The sequence below is a fragment of the Mchenga conophoros genome, linkage group LG19 (assembly GCF_057382185.1).
Source record: "Mchenga conophoros isolate Kocher_MC1m ecotype Shallow Benthic linkage group LG19, M_conophoros_male_GT1.1, whole genome shotgun sequence".
Classification (NCBI taxonomy): domain Eukaryota; kingdom Metazoa; phylum Chordata; class Actinopteri; order Cichliformes; family Cichlidae; genus Mchenga; species Mchenga conophoros.
In genome coordinates this window covers 15,483,208-15,500,305 of record NC_140544.1, presented here as the reverse complement: position 1 = coordinate 15,500,305, position 17,098 = coordinate 15,483,208, and the positions used below count along the sequence as shown (strand labels likewise).

The following is a 17,098-nucleotide window of genomic DNA, read 5'->3' as shown; positions in this document are numbered from 1 at the left end:
ATTTAAAATCATACATGTTTATTTTTTACATTCATGATTTTGGACGTTTTGGTCCTCTGTATATATAGCCCTTTCGGATAACTAATGTAGTGTTGGCTTCGCTTAAATTAAAGGGAATGTTTATTTCTGTAATAATGAATGTGAATAATTACAGATTATCCAGTCAGTTTCTTTAGCACACTTTGATATATAGTGGGCTACACTTCCTTGTAGAGTTATTAACATCCTTACAGTCTCCTTGAGCTGATAGGAGTATCTTCCCAGTCAGGCTTATCAGTATGAATTGCTATGTATCTATTAGATGGCTCTTTATCTCTGCTATACTGTAATCCAGCCCGTGGGTTATGGCTCGTCGCATAGCAACTCCTGCAAAATACAAAGAGCTGAGACTGGTTGAAGTCGCAGGAGGCAGGCATTTTATAAGAGCGCCATTTCGGCACATTCTATTCTTCTCCCTTTTTATTTACCCAACCTGCCGCTGACAGAGCGGTTGTTCTCCCCTCGCCTGCTTCCATTCTTTATCACCCTATAAAAAGCCACGTGGATCCACCAGTCAAGAATGCAATGATGTTAACCTGAAAGAAGCTAAAAGCAGAAAAGGAATAGCCCTAACTATTAAAAGTCACAACCTCCCTCTGCTCCACTTTTAGTCCACTCCCCCCCACCACTCTTCCTCTCCTCATAACCGTCTCATCACTAGGCATGTGGAACAGAAAACAAGCAGCACTGCTCTGAGCTTTAAAAGGATTGAGCAGAAAGTTGATGTTTTGATAGAATTCCAGCAGTTTTAAAAATAGTTGTGTGGATAAATGGTGGGCTGGCCAGCCGGGCAGAGCGAGGGGACCTTGCCAGGCAGAGCCCATAAACTCTTCGAGAAAGACAACAGCAGGAATCCTGGGTTCACAAATAGCGCAGCTAATGTCTCCACTGGGAATAACAATTACTTCTTGCTCCTGAATTTGACATATTTTTGTCTCATGCTCCTGCGCCCTCCCCACGCTTTATTATTAAGTACACTGAGGAATGTGCCAGGAAAAAAGGGGCAAGGGAAGACTGCTTGCACATAAAAACTTAATCTCAAATCTTATAATAACGATGTTCTGTCAACCAGCCATTCTGCTGTTTGACATTTAAAGTCATGTTCTATCCATTGAGCACAAAGACTGCATTTGTGCAAGGCACACTTCATTTTGGCGGCAACCTGTCACAATTCATACTAAAATGTTGTTTTTACTGACAATTAACCCAAGGATTACATCAAGCCTGCCCTGGTTAATGGCTACCATTTTCCAGCAAACTGTTGGGCCTCAAGTCTCTGAAAAAAATTCCTCTAATTAAGCAATCCAAGAGGGAAACCGAACCCTTTCCTTAGAATTCAGAAATTCCTTTATTTTAAGTCTATTGCCACAGACTGTATAAAAGACAGACATAGTTTCTTAGTTTAAGAAGTGAAGCCAACTTAGAAGTTTCCTTAACCTGCATTCCTTTTAATGCCAGCAGGATGTGATGCCTGCAGTTGCAAAAATTACTTACAAAAATCTATAAGTAGTAAATGTTTTGTGTCATACTGAGTAAAATGTTCTCTGGCTAACAGCTTTCGACAGTCAAAGCCACCACGCATTCAGCACATCTGGTTTGAGCAGGAAACAGCAGGATGGCAACAGTGAAAAAAATGCTCTTCAGAAGCTAACCGGTGACAACGTGGTGGCTATTTCCATATGTTCTCACATTTATAAAATGCTTTTCTGGCCTTTTCTAACCTCTTTAGGCTACAAGTTACATTCTAGCTGTGCATAAAGTGTGTTATTCTATACATTTCAAGTACTTAATCTACTACACACCCACAGCCAAACCATACATGTGTTTGGACTGCAGAAGGAAGCAGGGTTCAAATGAGGCGAGTTGCCTGTGCTAACCACTGCACAACCATACCACCCAATATGAGGCAAATTTAAATTACAACACACACACACACACAAACAAAACAAAAACATAGCACTAAGATGACATCATTAGGCTTAGATTTTGTTTCGATCCTTTGGCATGTCTATGAGTACATTTGTATATAAATATTTTTAGTATAGACACAAACCATTTCAATTATAACTGCCAGCTTCAACACAAACACTCCCGGTCTAAACTCGAGTGCGAACATACGAATGTCCTTGTTTGTGTTTACTAAAGGCAGTGAACTCACTGACAATCTGTAGCTGTTTGGTAATGAGCTGTATAGCTCTATTGTTGCTGCTGGCTACACACAATGCAGGCTGTGTGTTGCTAAGATCAACTGAATAAATGTTGTTTGCTTGTGAAAATGGACACTAATGCGTATCTATGAGTGCCCGAGCCTGTGCATAAGCATGTGTGCATGACAGAAAGTTTGTGTATGCGTGTAGGAGGCTGTGTTTCACCAGCAGGTTGTGATGGAATGATAAGGCTGAGGCCAGATGGATTGTGCGTTATGCGTGGGAGCCTCCTGTTCTCTTCTCTGCTCTTCTCACTCACACCCTCAGTTGAAACTAAAAATATACCAAGACTCAGGTATTAAACTCCTCAATGCTCGCGCCACCGGGGGAAGATTTTGCACAGCATGACAACAAAGTCAACAACAGGATTTTTGCCGTCACTGTTAACCACAAAGCCATTTGCATAACTGAGTTCATGACCTTTACAGTTTTGATCGGTGTGGGAACTGAAAGTTCTTCAAAAGTTAAGTCTTCCTGCAGAGCAGTAAGATTCAAAAACTATGCAGGAAGGTCACAGAACCTGAGTGCTGCATTATAACCAAATCCTACTTTAAGTTAAAATATCAACCACAGTCTTTATGTCTAGACAAAAACAGCAAAGAGATTAAGGTGAAATCTCTGTGTGCATACATGAGAACCCTACACCACCGTAAACACATCAATATCTCAGATTTCAGCTTTGCTTCTAGTCCAAATGTCATATTAAGGAGAAGTCTGGTTTATTTCAACCTGGCAGACTTCTAAATATTGTGTCTGGAAGAGTCATGTTAACTTTATATTCTCTGTTGTGGTGACTGAGGGAAATGTGGACTCAAAAAATATGACAAAACTGGCATGCTGGCCCAATCACTACCAGCGTCTTTTGTTATGTGTGTGTGTGAGGCTGACTGAGTGTGGCCATAGTGTCAAAGTCCTTCCAATTCTGGTTTAGAGTAGGCTCAAAGTCCACAGAAGAAGAGCCAAATCACATGGATGATGACACAGGGAAGACAGAAACGCAGGAAAATAACACAAAGTTCCTGTAACACAACACAACTCAGGAAACTAGTACTGTTTCCTGCCCTCATGTTTGATGCAAAGAGGGGGGTCATTCCAATGCCACGATTGGAAAATCTCCATGTAAATTTTGAGAAAGTCAATTCTTGTGCTTGCATTCTTCCTCATTCTAAACTTTCTTCTCACATCCCTGTTGGACAGCTCCTGACTCATATCTTGTTCCATTTGTCTGAGGCATTATATAACATGAAATCAAGGTGCTGAGAATTAGGTGTTTATTAATGTGTGGGTATTTTAAGGTGTGGACTTTGATTTTTGTTCAGTTAGTAATTAATTTTTTACAGCTGGCTAAGGAAAAGCAAAATGAACATTCGAGATTTATCAGAATTTATTTAAGTAATGGAATACAAAGTATAAGTGTTTGCATGAACTGCCTGCAAGTAGTTACAGAAAAACAGGTGATTGCTGTCCAAGATTAGCTCTAATCTTTTCGACTTGAGAGCAGCCGCTTCACTAGAGATTTTCTCAAAAATGTGTCCAACAAACTGTAACACGAGAAAAACAAGAGCAGGGGTACAAATGTGATCATTAATTAGCTACAGTACTGAGGGCAAAGATCCATCTTCAAATATGATCTGGCATCAACTGCAAAGAACATATTATATATAGTTATAGACTTATGATGTTAAGGGAAATGACTGTGTCACTTTTTATCAACTCTGTTGTATTTCTTGCACTAATGTTGCAATTTAGCTTAAAAACACAGTCTGACTCAACCCACTGCCTGCTTTGATGAACCGCTGTTTACAGTGGTTTCAAAATGGTCACACTGGGCATATCATATCTGAACTGCAAGTGAAAAAAAAAATAACAGTTTGAAATTGTATATGGGACACTATATAAGCAAAAAACAATTTACCTGTGATAGGGCAACACTGAGAAGTGAACATCAACACACAGATGTATAAAGTTGTATTCAAAATACATGCTGTGCAACACAAAACAATAATAATTTTTCCAAAATCTAAACTTGCTCCCAAATGTAGAGCAACCCATTGAGTGTCCAATGTATAGGAAACAGCAAATGAGGAAACAAGGAGGTTCATTTTGGACAAAAGTTCATTCTTGGCCAGGTTGGGTAACTTCCTGGGGTTCTCAGAGTGTAGCTGACAGGAAACCACCTGTCTGACACGTAAATCTTTAACAACCAGCATCATATTACTTTAATCACCAAAATTAATGAGATGCAACATGTCAATTAGTTAGCTTTATTAGTGTAAAAAAGGCAGGTGTTGGTTTTTGCCCTTATTTTGCTTTTGTGCTAAGCTACGATCTATGGTATTAATGATCTCTGCAGGTAAACATGCAACATTGACAACCAGCCAAACATCCGTGTTGTAATGCAAGACATACACATTATAATTAAGTAGAGGACCCCTCTACTCCCCGATTTGCGCCTGCAGACATCCCACGGTGGCAGAAAGCCAGCAGAGACCAGAGTGTGTCCTTGCAAGATGAGCTTTGCGGTTAAACACCACGCCTAACAATCAGAACTCAACTACCAGACGACCCAGTTCCCTACATCAATATTTGTCCTACTCCTAGGTTATTTTTTAAGTTTATGGAAATCCCCTGTAAAGGCATATGCTTTTAAGTTCAGCAACTAGATGATGTTTGCTAAGCCAATGAATAAATAATCAGAATTAAAATACTGACCTAAATAAATACATTTTTAAATTTCCCCTACTCTTTTTCTTTCTTACAGGCCTTAAGTGTTTTTTTATTTCCAAAAAAGCCTCTGGTGGGCCATGTATGGCTTTAATAAACAAGGAAAACCCTTATCATGTTTCCTAGCTCTGACCACTAAAGGAGACCAGGAGCTGCATAACTGAAGTGAAGGTTGACATTTTGAGACTGCTGAGGGTTTGCACACCCAGAAGACGCCGGGTCTTCTTCACTGGAGTGGAGCGAAAAACCAAAAAAAGACCATGGGGAGGCCCGGCCGACTCACCAGAGGTGGTGTGGAGCCGAGAGACCGGCTTGTTTTGAAGGAAAAAAAAAATTGGCTGGGGCCACCATCCCCAGTGCCTTATAAGGCAGTGTTTCTATCCAGCTAGCACACTGAAGCCGGGTCTGGTCTGCTGCTGCTGTTTGCCTGAGAGCAACTCAACTACACTCCAGAGAAGAAGCCAAAACTCAGGTTGACAAAGAGGGGATATCATTTATCCCAATAGCTACAGAGGAAGAAAGTCTAGTGTAGGTGAGAAGTGGAGTGACAATAAGTTAAAGGGGAGGGGAAGAAAGAAAAAAGCTGAAGAAAATGGGAGATGAGAAGACAAAAAAATTAATGGAAAAAAACAAAACAAAATGAAGCATATACGAGTAGGAATAGGGAGAGAAAAAAAGGGCGTGAATAACCAGTACTAAGCAAAAGAGACAGCATATGTATTAAAAGGCTTTCCCAACTAATGCTGAATAAAAAGAGCATCACTCCAAATGATCTTAAAAGAAATGGACAGGGATTGCCCCCCAGAGATAAACTGGAAGGCATCATACAAGCTTTTAGCTCTATTTCCCATATCATTCACACATAAGTGCTGTGCATTAAGTTATCTGCACGCCCTGGGCCTGCAAAAGTATGAAAACACAGTTAACATACCTGCAGTGTGTTTAACAAGCCTGAGGGGAGGGGCTGAGAGAAAAGTAGGGCCAGGGAAAAGAGATAAGGCTAGAAAGCGAACGGGGAAAGTGCAGGCAGGACAGAAGTCTATGGAACTTTGAGCCCCATGTATGGCTGCCAACTATTTACTCAGTGAGGTCATTTCCTTTAGGACAGCAGAAACTTGAGTGATTTGCAAATAACCTGTCCATATTTTAGTTTTGTCTTTTTCTTTAATTCCGGGAAAGGCCCCATCTTGTGCTTGCTCCTTAACAATCACTGCCTGTACTTGGAGCTGCCAAGTTAAGTCCTGCACTTCAGTCAGCAGTGGTGTCCTGCCAAATAACGATCCCTACCGTTTGCACAAGGGGAAGGTTGCTGAGACTTGAGGTTACGCTTGATCGAGTGCTGATAGAGGCAATATAGTGATCTACAGTTTATATAACCAGAGAGTGGGGCGGCATTAACGCATCATTTAAGTATTATTTTTTCCCCTGGCTGTTCTGTGGCTGGATTTACAGATAGCAGCAGCTCTGCCCCATCTCATCACAAGAGTTGAAGATTGACTAAGGAAGGTGACCGAGTTTCCCTGACAGATGCTGCACATTCCTCCACGTCAGTTTTCCTTATCCTAAGGGAAGCCTGCCCACTGCTCCTTAAATGCATTACCTTCATGATCACTTAAAAAAGAAAAGGAAAGGGGAAAAAAAGCACAAACCTGAAATTAATTACCGAGTTTCCTTCACTAAGCTGTTAGTGAGAAGAATAAATAAAGGGTCCACACAATGTGGCTCCCTCTGGTACCGTTGCCATGCCACAATAACAGGGGATTTGTGATTCATTATTTACCAAATATGAGCCTGTGAGCAATTATCTAGGCACTTTAAGTATGCATGTTTTTCCTTCACCTGCAACCCCCCCCCCCCCACCCCCAAAACCCAAACAAAAACAAGACATATCTTAGCATTTATTGTTTGTGTGCATGCGTGTTTCTGAACACACCGAGCAGCAAAACTTCTTGATCCCAGCGACAGCACCGAGGCTGCTAAAAATGGAAAACCGCAGCCTGTTCTCTCCTACGCATGCTTCCCACTCAACTTTTGTCTCAAACACTCAACACCTCTCTCTCCCCAGCTCATGTGCAGGAAGTAAACACCACCGGTGGTCAAGTTATGCCGAATTCTTCCTCAGGACTTGACCAGGATTGCCTCAAGTTGTATGGAGGGGGGCGGGAGAACCCCAGGGGAAGGGATGTATGGGAAAGGGGGGGTGGGCTGAGTCAGAAGGGGCCCATTAAAAGGGGTGAGGTGATGCTTTTTAAGATAGAGCTGACAGTGTGTTTGCACTCTGTCACATCCAGTTAGGGGCCCCAGAAATTCAAACACCACCCTCTAACTTTAAAGCTAAAGTAGGCAACATCACACAATGTTGGCTAAAAGTTACAGTTAATAGGTCTGAAAATAGCTTGGGATTCCAGCTTTCCTAGGGTCCAGAAAATAACCGAGATCTAAATTTATTTTGGGAGAACAGAGCTGATCTAAATTGTCGGAAGACCTCTTTTCCCATTTAAGCCCAAAGTCGTGATATACACTGGTGTAATGGAAGAATTTTTCCACTGCCTTATGCAACGTTAGGTCATCACAAAACTTAAAGACAGACACATTTAAACAGTTTCAATTCTAATACATCAGTCCTTCGCCAACTTAGAAAGCAAGAGTTATTTGATTGTATCAATGGCAATAATTGCAAACGCTATCCTTATTTGGCTCAACATCCATTACTTCTGGGCCATCGTCCATACCCTGACAATCACTGAGCTGCTAAAGAAATCACCAGATGTGGGTGGTTAATGAAAGGTCTGCAATCAGGCAAGTCCATCGTCTGTTGGCCCAAAAAAAAAAAAAAAAAAAAAAAAAAATCTTTCAATTGTACGTCACATAAGCGGCTGTACAAACAGGTCTGACTCATCCCCGCACAGGGTAAACACAGGGACCTGAGACATCGTTCACAATCTCATAACTTCTGACCACTTTACCTCTGAGGAAAAAAATTCAGGGAATGCACCGTCTCACTCCCCTCTCCCGAGGAAAGCAAAATAGAAATGGTTGCCAGGCTGTAGGTGAATAAGAACCAGCGTGTTGATGTAACAGCACACGGACAACCAGATTAAACAAAGATTACTGGTATGATTTTTTTTTAAGGGAAGATAAACAAGAGTATGCAGATGCTACTGTGCTGATATTACACAGCATGTTCAAATTTCCTTTTTTTATTGTTAGTTATGTGGAATTTGCGGTGTGAACTTCTTCTGGCTTCTGAAGTGGGGTGTGCTGGGAAAACTTCGAGAACCAATGGCCAAACTGGAACATCGTCCCAGATCGCTCAACAAAAAGGCACTGACATTTATACCACAAGGGTTTTGGATTATCACAGAAAATAAGCTCTGTGGCAAATTGAAAGTTTATGATATTTACATTTTTCTTTTCTTCAAATGGAAAAATCTCCATAAACTTGCACCAATATGACCACCACGAAGCAACTGTGTTTGCTGTGATGGCATTGAAATCCAAAAACAACTTATGTGGTCTTACTCAGCCACTTCCTCTTGTGGTGCCACTTTGGCACTTATTAAAAGAACAAAGCTAAAGCAAATAAAGAAGTAGTCACCCAACTTGAAGAAAAAGAAAAAAGCTTGCAAGGGGGAAAAGGGGATCAGACAAATGACACATTATTAGAAATGAACAGGGAGACTTTTGCAGATATCACCCGAGGGAGATATTAAACCACAAATACCCAAATCAGTTGGCATCAAATGATGGTTACCCTGTCAGCTCCCAAGTGGTCAAAGTCCGAGAAAAGTCTGATTATCCCAAAGAGAAAACAGCAAGCGAGTGGTTGTCATGGTCAAACTACATAGATTATTTCCAGCAGTAAGAACACATCTGGCTTGGACAATCTCCCATTGTTTGCTACATCTGAGAAAAAGCTCTTTTGGACAATGACCAGACATGACTCTTCCCATGCTACATTCATGTATGTATAAACACACACACAGAGGCTATCTTAAATTTGAGGCCAATATTCAAATGGGGGGGGGGGGGGTAAGATAGCTGTCAGAGAAAGACAAACATGATAGATTTTACATGCCTCTCAATTCTAATCAAATGCAATGCTATATGTAAGCACCAGAGCGTACTAAAATCCCACCCTACAAAACAGAAATATTCAAATCAAAATGATCTCCAGTCAGAATCTAATAGCAGCTGCTGAGAGTACAATAGACTAAACACATACTCACTGTTTTACCTCTTTAAAGTTAGTTTTTCTCCTTCAGCTACAAAGATATCATGAAACTAATCTTCAATGATTTTCATCATTACTACTACTACTACTACTACTACTACTAAGGGACAACATTCCAGTTTCCAGAAGACTATATTAATTAACTGTAAAATTAATTAATTAAATTAATGAATTAAGCTGGTGGGCAAATATAGAGAACCGATTTAGGCAATATCCAGAAACAAAAAAGTAAGCCATTCTCACATTGTTCATGACACTGACATGATATAACCTAACACTTCCAATAACTTATATATTTGTTTTCCTTAATACTATTGCTCGTTTATTATCTTGTCACTTATTTATATTCGGGAGGTCAAAGGGGAAAAACAAATGGAAGATGAATACAATTTAAATAATAATTAAGTGGAACTTCAGATAAAAATCTACACATTTACCTGAGTGGTTGAAACAGTAGGAGATACGCAGTTTTACAACTTCATACTAATTGTTTTCTTCTCATTAAAATAGATAAATGTTAGGTGGTACAGGAGTATGAGACAAATTTTCATATTTTCTTCTACTTTAATTTTTAATTTAATTCTAAACACTGTTATTATATATATTTTCTGATATTAATTGCTGCCAATATGGTTTATTGGATTTTTGGCAGACTGGGTCCTCCATAGCCAACATCCTATTTGAAGACTGCAATGGTTCTGTGGTTACATCTGGGACTGATAGGACTACAGTGGCTTGGTGGGCCCATATGTTATCTAAAAATATTAGTCTCCATGAAAACACCCAGGGGAGCTATCTCAAGTAGTTAATCCTAATCTGTAGACAGGCCTCAAAGAGCCCCAAACTGCTCTGTCTGCACCCAGATTTAACTATTAATCAGGCTTGTCTACAGTGTCTCCACCAGGCGATAACACTTAAATCATAAACGGCACCGTTTTAACATGAAAAGGTGTTTAAATGCAATTAGCTCACCTGAGGGCGTGCATGCGTGCCTAGCCATTCAGCGATCAGACAACATCATTAATAACCTATGAAGTGGATCCCACTTGACTCACCAGTAAACTTTCCAGGTTTATGGCAGATCTGGGGTCTCTGATCATGTCCTCCAGCTTCTTCAGCCGGGTTTCCATCCTCCTCTCGGCGCCCAGCGACATGACTGCGCCGTCGTTGGTGGTTAAAAGTTGGGTTTTAAAAACTAATGAAGAGGCTTTTCCAAACTGTTTGAGTTTACATGTGAACCCTCTTTGTTCCTGGCTAATGGCCGCAGGCCTGGCGGAGCAGCCTTTGGGCTCCCAGCCCACCCAAATCGCTTCCAACAGGAATGGTGTGCACAACGAGGAGAAAATATTCCCAATGCTTCCAAAAACATAAAACTTGCCAAGTGAGAGGGGGCCGTCAGTTAGCAAACCCGCCCGGCTTTAAGCTAGGAATGACGACTTGAACTATCACCTCTCGTTAAGTGGAAGATGCATTTTTTAAACTTGGCGATAAAGTTTGAATTTACCAGCAACAGGCAGCAAAGCAGGGCGTTTTCTTTGCCCCCTTTTTACTCCCCTTTCCTTCTGGGTTTCGACCGCTTGGATTTTTTTTTCTTCCTGGACTTGCTATCTTTAGGAGGGAAAAACTCCGCTTCGTTTCACCCCATTCAACAACGCTTTAGCCCGTTAGAAGTGGAGTTTATCCTCGGTGCTGCCACAAGTCCTCCGAACGGGTAATAACGTCTGTTCTCCCGCGCTGAATTTTTAATAAGCACTCGCTCGCCTCTTCCTGGATTTCTTCTCGCATTTTCGCATTTGTCCTCCTCGCTTCAAGACGTGGACGCCAAAAAAAATAAGTTTCTCTCGCAGAAAAAACTCATCCAGCAGCTGAATTCCTCACCGTACACTCACATCTACACACCAACACACACGGAGGCTGTACTCTCGCACTCTCCGCCCCCTGACATCAACACACACACACCGAGGACTCAATTACCCATAATCCATCAGTCCTGCCCTCCAACCTGGATATAGCTTGAGATAAATTTCTCGTGTAATCTTTTAATATCAAAAACTTTAACTCTTCTCTTTAGTAGGTCAAAAGTATCCATTCTTTGTGTAGTTCATAACTGTAATAAGTTTATATTTTTAACAATAAGTACGAGCAAGACAACCACAAAGATGATCAAAAGAAAGTACACTCTTTTCAAATTCTAAGGTTTTATATAATAAAAATAACTAGCTCGTCTGAGATTTTAGAATTTGGCAATACAGCTTCAGATGAACTGGGAAACATGACATATTACACCATGTCTTTATTTATTTCGCACAAAATAAGCTGAAACACAATACAATATACTACTTAGGGGAATTCCTAGTGCTGTCACAGAAGCTGTCTTTGCAAAGAGTGAATAAGATAAGATGACAAATTCCTTTTTAAAGTAATCCAGTCTGCATTTTAGGACTTTATATCTTCTATCTGAAGGTGACAGTCCACACTCAAGATGGAGGATATGTAACAAGTTTGGCAGGATACAGGTTTCTCATAAATGAATTGGATGGAGAGGTCCTCAGTTTACTTTAATTTTGCCAGGACAGAAAGATTGACATGCCGCGCAGATATGTCATACTTCGTGATGCACTCCAATACATTGTTTTCTGGAAAGCACCGAACACGGTTAGTTGGCATAACAAAAAAAAATTAAAAATAATTCGATGCCTGATGCCGATAATCAAATCCACTTGATTATTTTGAGTACCTCTATAAAAGCAGAAGTTTTAGCAGTTTCCTTGTCTGCACCATTCAGGTGTGTGCAAACACAATATCAAAGAGATACAACATCTGCACAGATCTTAGAAAAGCAGTTGCTGCTGCTCATCATTCTGGGCACGGTTATCTGGCTATTTCCCAGAAATTTAAAGTCCATCATTCTACAGTGATAGAGACAGTCTTCCCAGGAGTGGATGTCCCAGCAAATTCACCCCAAGGTCAGAGCATGCACATCTCAAAGAAATTACCCAAGAGCTACATCTTGGACTCTGCAGGACTCAGTTACCATGTTAAATGTTAAAGTTCACAACACGATTAGAAAAACACTGAACAAATGTACCTTGTTTGCAGAGTTGCTCATGAACAAATCACAAGACCTCTGGAACAATGTCCTTTGGACAGACAAGACCAAAGTGGAGATGTTTGGCCATAATGCACAAACACCTCATACCAACTGTCAGCATGGTGGTGGAGAGCTTGTGATTTGGGCTTGTTTTGCAGCCACAGAATCTGGGCACTTTGCCATGAGTCAACCATGATCTCCTCTGTATAGAGTCAAATGTGAGGCCTGACAGCTAAATTTTAGCTTAAACTGTGTCAATGATCCCAAGCACACGAGCAAATCTAGAAGAGAGTGACTGACCACAAAAAGAATGAAAGTGTTGCAATGGGCCAGTCAAAGTCCAGACCACAGCCTGACTGAAATGCTGAAGTGGAGCCTTAAGAGAGCTGTGACTAAACAAAGCTCAGTGAACTGAAACAAAAATGTAAAGAGTGACCAAAATTTCTCCACAATGATGTGAGATTGACCCTAAACATAGGGCTGCTCAATTAATCGAATTTTAATCACGATTACGATCTGGGCTTTCAACGATCATTAAAAATGACTGAGCCGATTATTAGCCCCTCCCTCATTTATCCGCGACACCTTAAAGGCCGTCTGTGAAAATATTGTCGGGCATAAACCGGTCCGTGGCGCAAAAAAGGGTGGAGACCGCTGATTAAGAGGACCCGAGGGAAGCTCGGAAAGCTAAGCAGAAGTTATTTGGAGAGTGACTGCTGTTGGTTGAAAAGAGAGTTTAAAAAAAAAAAAACTTCAGTGGTGTTGCACACTATTTTATATTATTTTTTTAAAAGTTATTGTTAACCCTTTAAAGCCGGTCAGAGCAGCACGCTCCGTTTTGCGTAACTATTTTTAAATCCCTGTAGAACCTGAACCGTGTAAGCTAGCGCAATAATTTGTTTTGCATATGAAACCGGAGGAGTTGTACTTACATCTTATGCCATCAGCTTGTCCTCGGTCACGGTTTCGTTCCACATATAGCTTTGCAAAAATTGCATAAAAAGCGCTTGCAGGAACAAAAACATAATATTCCAGAAACACGCTTTGCCGTTCCGATCAGCTGTTCGTAACACTTCCCACAGTAAAATGATGCACATGCTGTTTTCTTTGCAAATTTGCATCATAGGATTGTTTTTTGTTTTTCCTGCAGTATATAAAAATTGCTGTATCTCCAAAATAAAACTATGAAGACACTCAAAATAAATTTCCTGTGGTGGGAAACTATTTTTTTGCAACTTTATTGTATTTAAAGTTTTGAGGGATAAACCTCTTAAATTTCTCCAAGTAGAAATATATGTAAACAAAACAAAAGCGATTTTCAATTTTTTTGTAGTTTATTGCACTTTTTTGCAATTTATGTAATTACTATGGACTTAATGCATAGGGGAGACCGGGGATAGTTGTAACATTTTTGACATTTCTGTCTGTAAATTGAAGCTCTTTTAAGGTAGTGGATTCAAAATGTAATGCAAAGTATTTACATGTCTCTGCTATTAAATAGTGCAGTTATTTTCTCTGCAGCACAATTACCCATTGCATGGTATGGTCTCAAACACGAAGAGTGAAATGTTACAATTAACCCCATAGTCTGGGTTAGTTGTAACATATCCCGGGGTGAAATGTAACACAATGAAATAAGGGTACTAACAAAACATTAACATGTAATCTTTGTTTATTCAACACATGAATGCACTTACATCCATTTATGTAGCTCTGTGTGTGTGTGACAGAATGCAGAAATCTAGCTTTTGAACATATTCCAACCCCCCAAAAAAGACAAATTATGGAATTTTCTGAAACTGAATATTTCATTAATTTTGGTTGGTCTTCCTTGAGTTTGGCCTCATTGGCTCAGTGGGCATTATAACCTACAACTCTTGCACCAATTTTGAACATAACAATGAAGCTGAAAAAATGTAGTTGTTCACCAGCATCGCAATTCCATTACTTTTTATCATGGCTTACCTTGGTGTGGTTTGCAAAGTGCTTCAGAAAGATGAGGAAATCTGTTTCTTGCACCCATCCTGACTTATTTCCACTACCAGTACTTCCTACTGGTCCATCTCTGACACAGTGGTCTGCATAATGTATGTGTGGGAACACAAACAGTGGAGGAATTGTGTTGCCAATGGCATTACCGCATATACAAATGCGACCAGTGAACCTCTCTCTGCTGATGCCGTTACCCCAACTTGTTTAATATAAGTTAAAGTAATAGTGTGGTAAGTTGTAACATCTGCATTATTGTTACAACTAACCCAGACTGTTGCTGTTACAACTGACCCAGAACTCCTATAGCCATGAACTAGCTAACATTACAGGCAACGGCTAAAACATTAGCACTAAAGACCTACACAGAATATATCCCCATAGACATACAAATAACATAATCTAAGTTTGATGAGTTTAACTGCAAAGCAGGTAATGCTATTAGAAATTGAAATAAAGTAGAAAAACTTACTTTTTGGCATACAAATTACTTTTTTTCATGTTAAATTGTCTGTGTTTGACAAAATGTGCTGATTTTTCACATGTGATAGCAGAACTGAATTGGGCATGCACAGGATGAGTCACATCATTTGAAACTTAGCCCTGATTGGAGAAATTGGAAGTGTTACAACTGACCCACGTTACAACTATCCCCGGTCTCCCCTACATATTATTAAAATATGGGCTATAACAGTTGTATTGATGTATAGCAACTTGAAATGCTCCCACAAATGGCACTACAACATGTAAAAAAAAAAAAAAAATAAGCTCTGGAGGACTTGGTTCTATGGTAGGTCTTAAAGGGTTAAATAAATATCGTCAAATAATCGTGATCTCAATTTCAGTGAAAATAATCGTGATTATCATTTTTGCCATAATCGAGCAGCCCTACCTAAACATGCTTCTACGAGCTATTGAATCATGGGGTGTACTTAGTTTAGTCACACACTGCTTATGCAATTTGGCAGAGCTTTACTTAAATAAAGATGCTGTATAATATAATATAAAAACACAGATAAATAATAAATATTGGTAAAAAAAAAAAGAAAGAAAGTATACCCTTAAAATTCAACGGGACATAAAAAACGTACTCCTTACCAGGTCTTAAAATTACAATAGCACTTCTAATTAGAGTTTAACTTTAACAAGCACTTGAATATATTATTTATAGCAGAATTAATTTGATGATCAGTTTTTCAATATCAGTTATTATAATAAGTCTCAGTGTTTGCGTTATTATATTTAAAGAAATAAAGAGGCAATCGAACCATCGATGTACCTTCACTTTGCTCAAACTAAATGTCACAATAAAGTTTTTTCCACTCTCTCTTGCATGTGTATGTGTGCAATTTCCCATACAGTAACAGTAGCAGGAAGTGATGCTTTTTAGATTTTCTTTATTTGGAACAGTCAGTTTGCATGAGAGTGTCACAGACAGGCGAGCAGATAAACACACAAACGCCACCTGCAGAAACAGGAATGTTTCTTGGAAACAGCACTCATACCAGCAGATTTATTGTCTGTTTGACAGGGGATGTCTGGGAAATGCAGTCCAAAATAACAGCGACGATACAGGCTCAAAATGATCTACTTCTTGTTTTAATAAGCTTGTCTCATCACTCACAGTAAAGCACTAGGCTAAGATGTGCCATCCTGAGACCCTTGTGCTTCTTTGTAAATGTTATTGAATCATAACTCCATGCCGTTTCACTTGTACTAAACATAGATCTCAGTTATTTTGACCACATTTTAAGAGGCTCACACTCACCTGAATATGACAGTCATAAACACATGGGCAGTTTTTAGTTGATATAGGTGGTGTTTATGTGTAAAGGTGGAGACTATTTAAGGATATTTCAAGTAATGTTATAAATTGAATAAGAATTACCACTTACTGTTATTTTGATGATAGGATGTGAGAGACATGATGCACACTAAACTGAAATATTCCCAAAGCAGCAATCAGACGTAAGCTGCATTCAAGCTGGCTGTACTCATCTCTGAGAAGATTCTCAGTAAATTTCACACTAGCAAACATATTCATCAGGGCAGAATTGAACTCGAAACCTGGGATTCAGGAAAATAACAATTAAAGATGTGCATGGAGTGAAATTAGTCTGAAAAGGTAGATAGCTGTGTACAATGATTTGTCTGTAAATTCTGAATTCCCACAAATGTGTGCTCAAAACCACACACAAATCCAAAGCAATTTGAACACAGATTTTACAAACATGCATATCAAAACTGGAATGAAAAGTGATAATTTAAGCACACATTTTCACATTTAGCTCCACATATCTAATCATCTTTGCTTTCAAAAGGCAAATCAAGAATTTTTAATGCATACATAAATTCCCTTAAATGCACAGATCACGTAACATGTCATATGATGCTCATCTGCAAACATCCTGAGGCTAATTTCACTACATATATGTGTAGTTGTTACATGAATGTGTACATATGGAAAAAGCTATCAAATGAGCTTTGTTATCAGCTGTGTGGGATGGCCAGACTTTACCTGTGGTTGCTAGGATTACCTCTTTGTTTTGCAGCTGCATCATCTTAATAAAGAGCTTTAAATTCCTAGGAACTAGGCACTATTGGTTTGTGTTGTGTTATTGGCAGTGTGCTGCCCGAGAATGAAGCAGCTATATGTTTTTATTTTTTTATTTACACACATTTATTTCTTGTTGTCACAGGTCAAAAAAGTCTACTAAAGCATGAAGGTCTATTGATACGGGACAGCGGTTAGTATATTTATTATTACACACATAAGATAACTTGGAGTGGAGTTATGACTCTCAAATTATCCTC

General features: G+C 39.5%; 1 protein-coding gene across 3 annotated transcripts in view; it reads right to left on the bottom strand.

Annotated features, from left to right (window-relative positions):
* rock2a (rho-associated, coiled-coil containing protein kinase 2a) overlaps positions 1-11,135 on the bottom strand; it is a 47,861-nt gene extending 36,726 nt beyond the window's left edge. For all 3 annotated transcript variants that reach the window (XM_085256963.1, XM_085256964.1, XM_085256965.1), the window contains exon 1: positions 10,260-11,135. In XM_085256963.1, the coding sequence (XP_085113089.1) occupies positions 10,260-10,358 (99 nt within the window). In that variant the 5' untranslated portion in view covers positions 10,359-11,135. The remainder of the gene's footprint in view (positions 1-10,259) is intronic.
* Between the last annotated feature and the right edge of the window lie 5,963 nt (positions 11,136-17,098).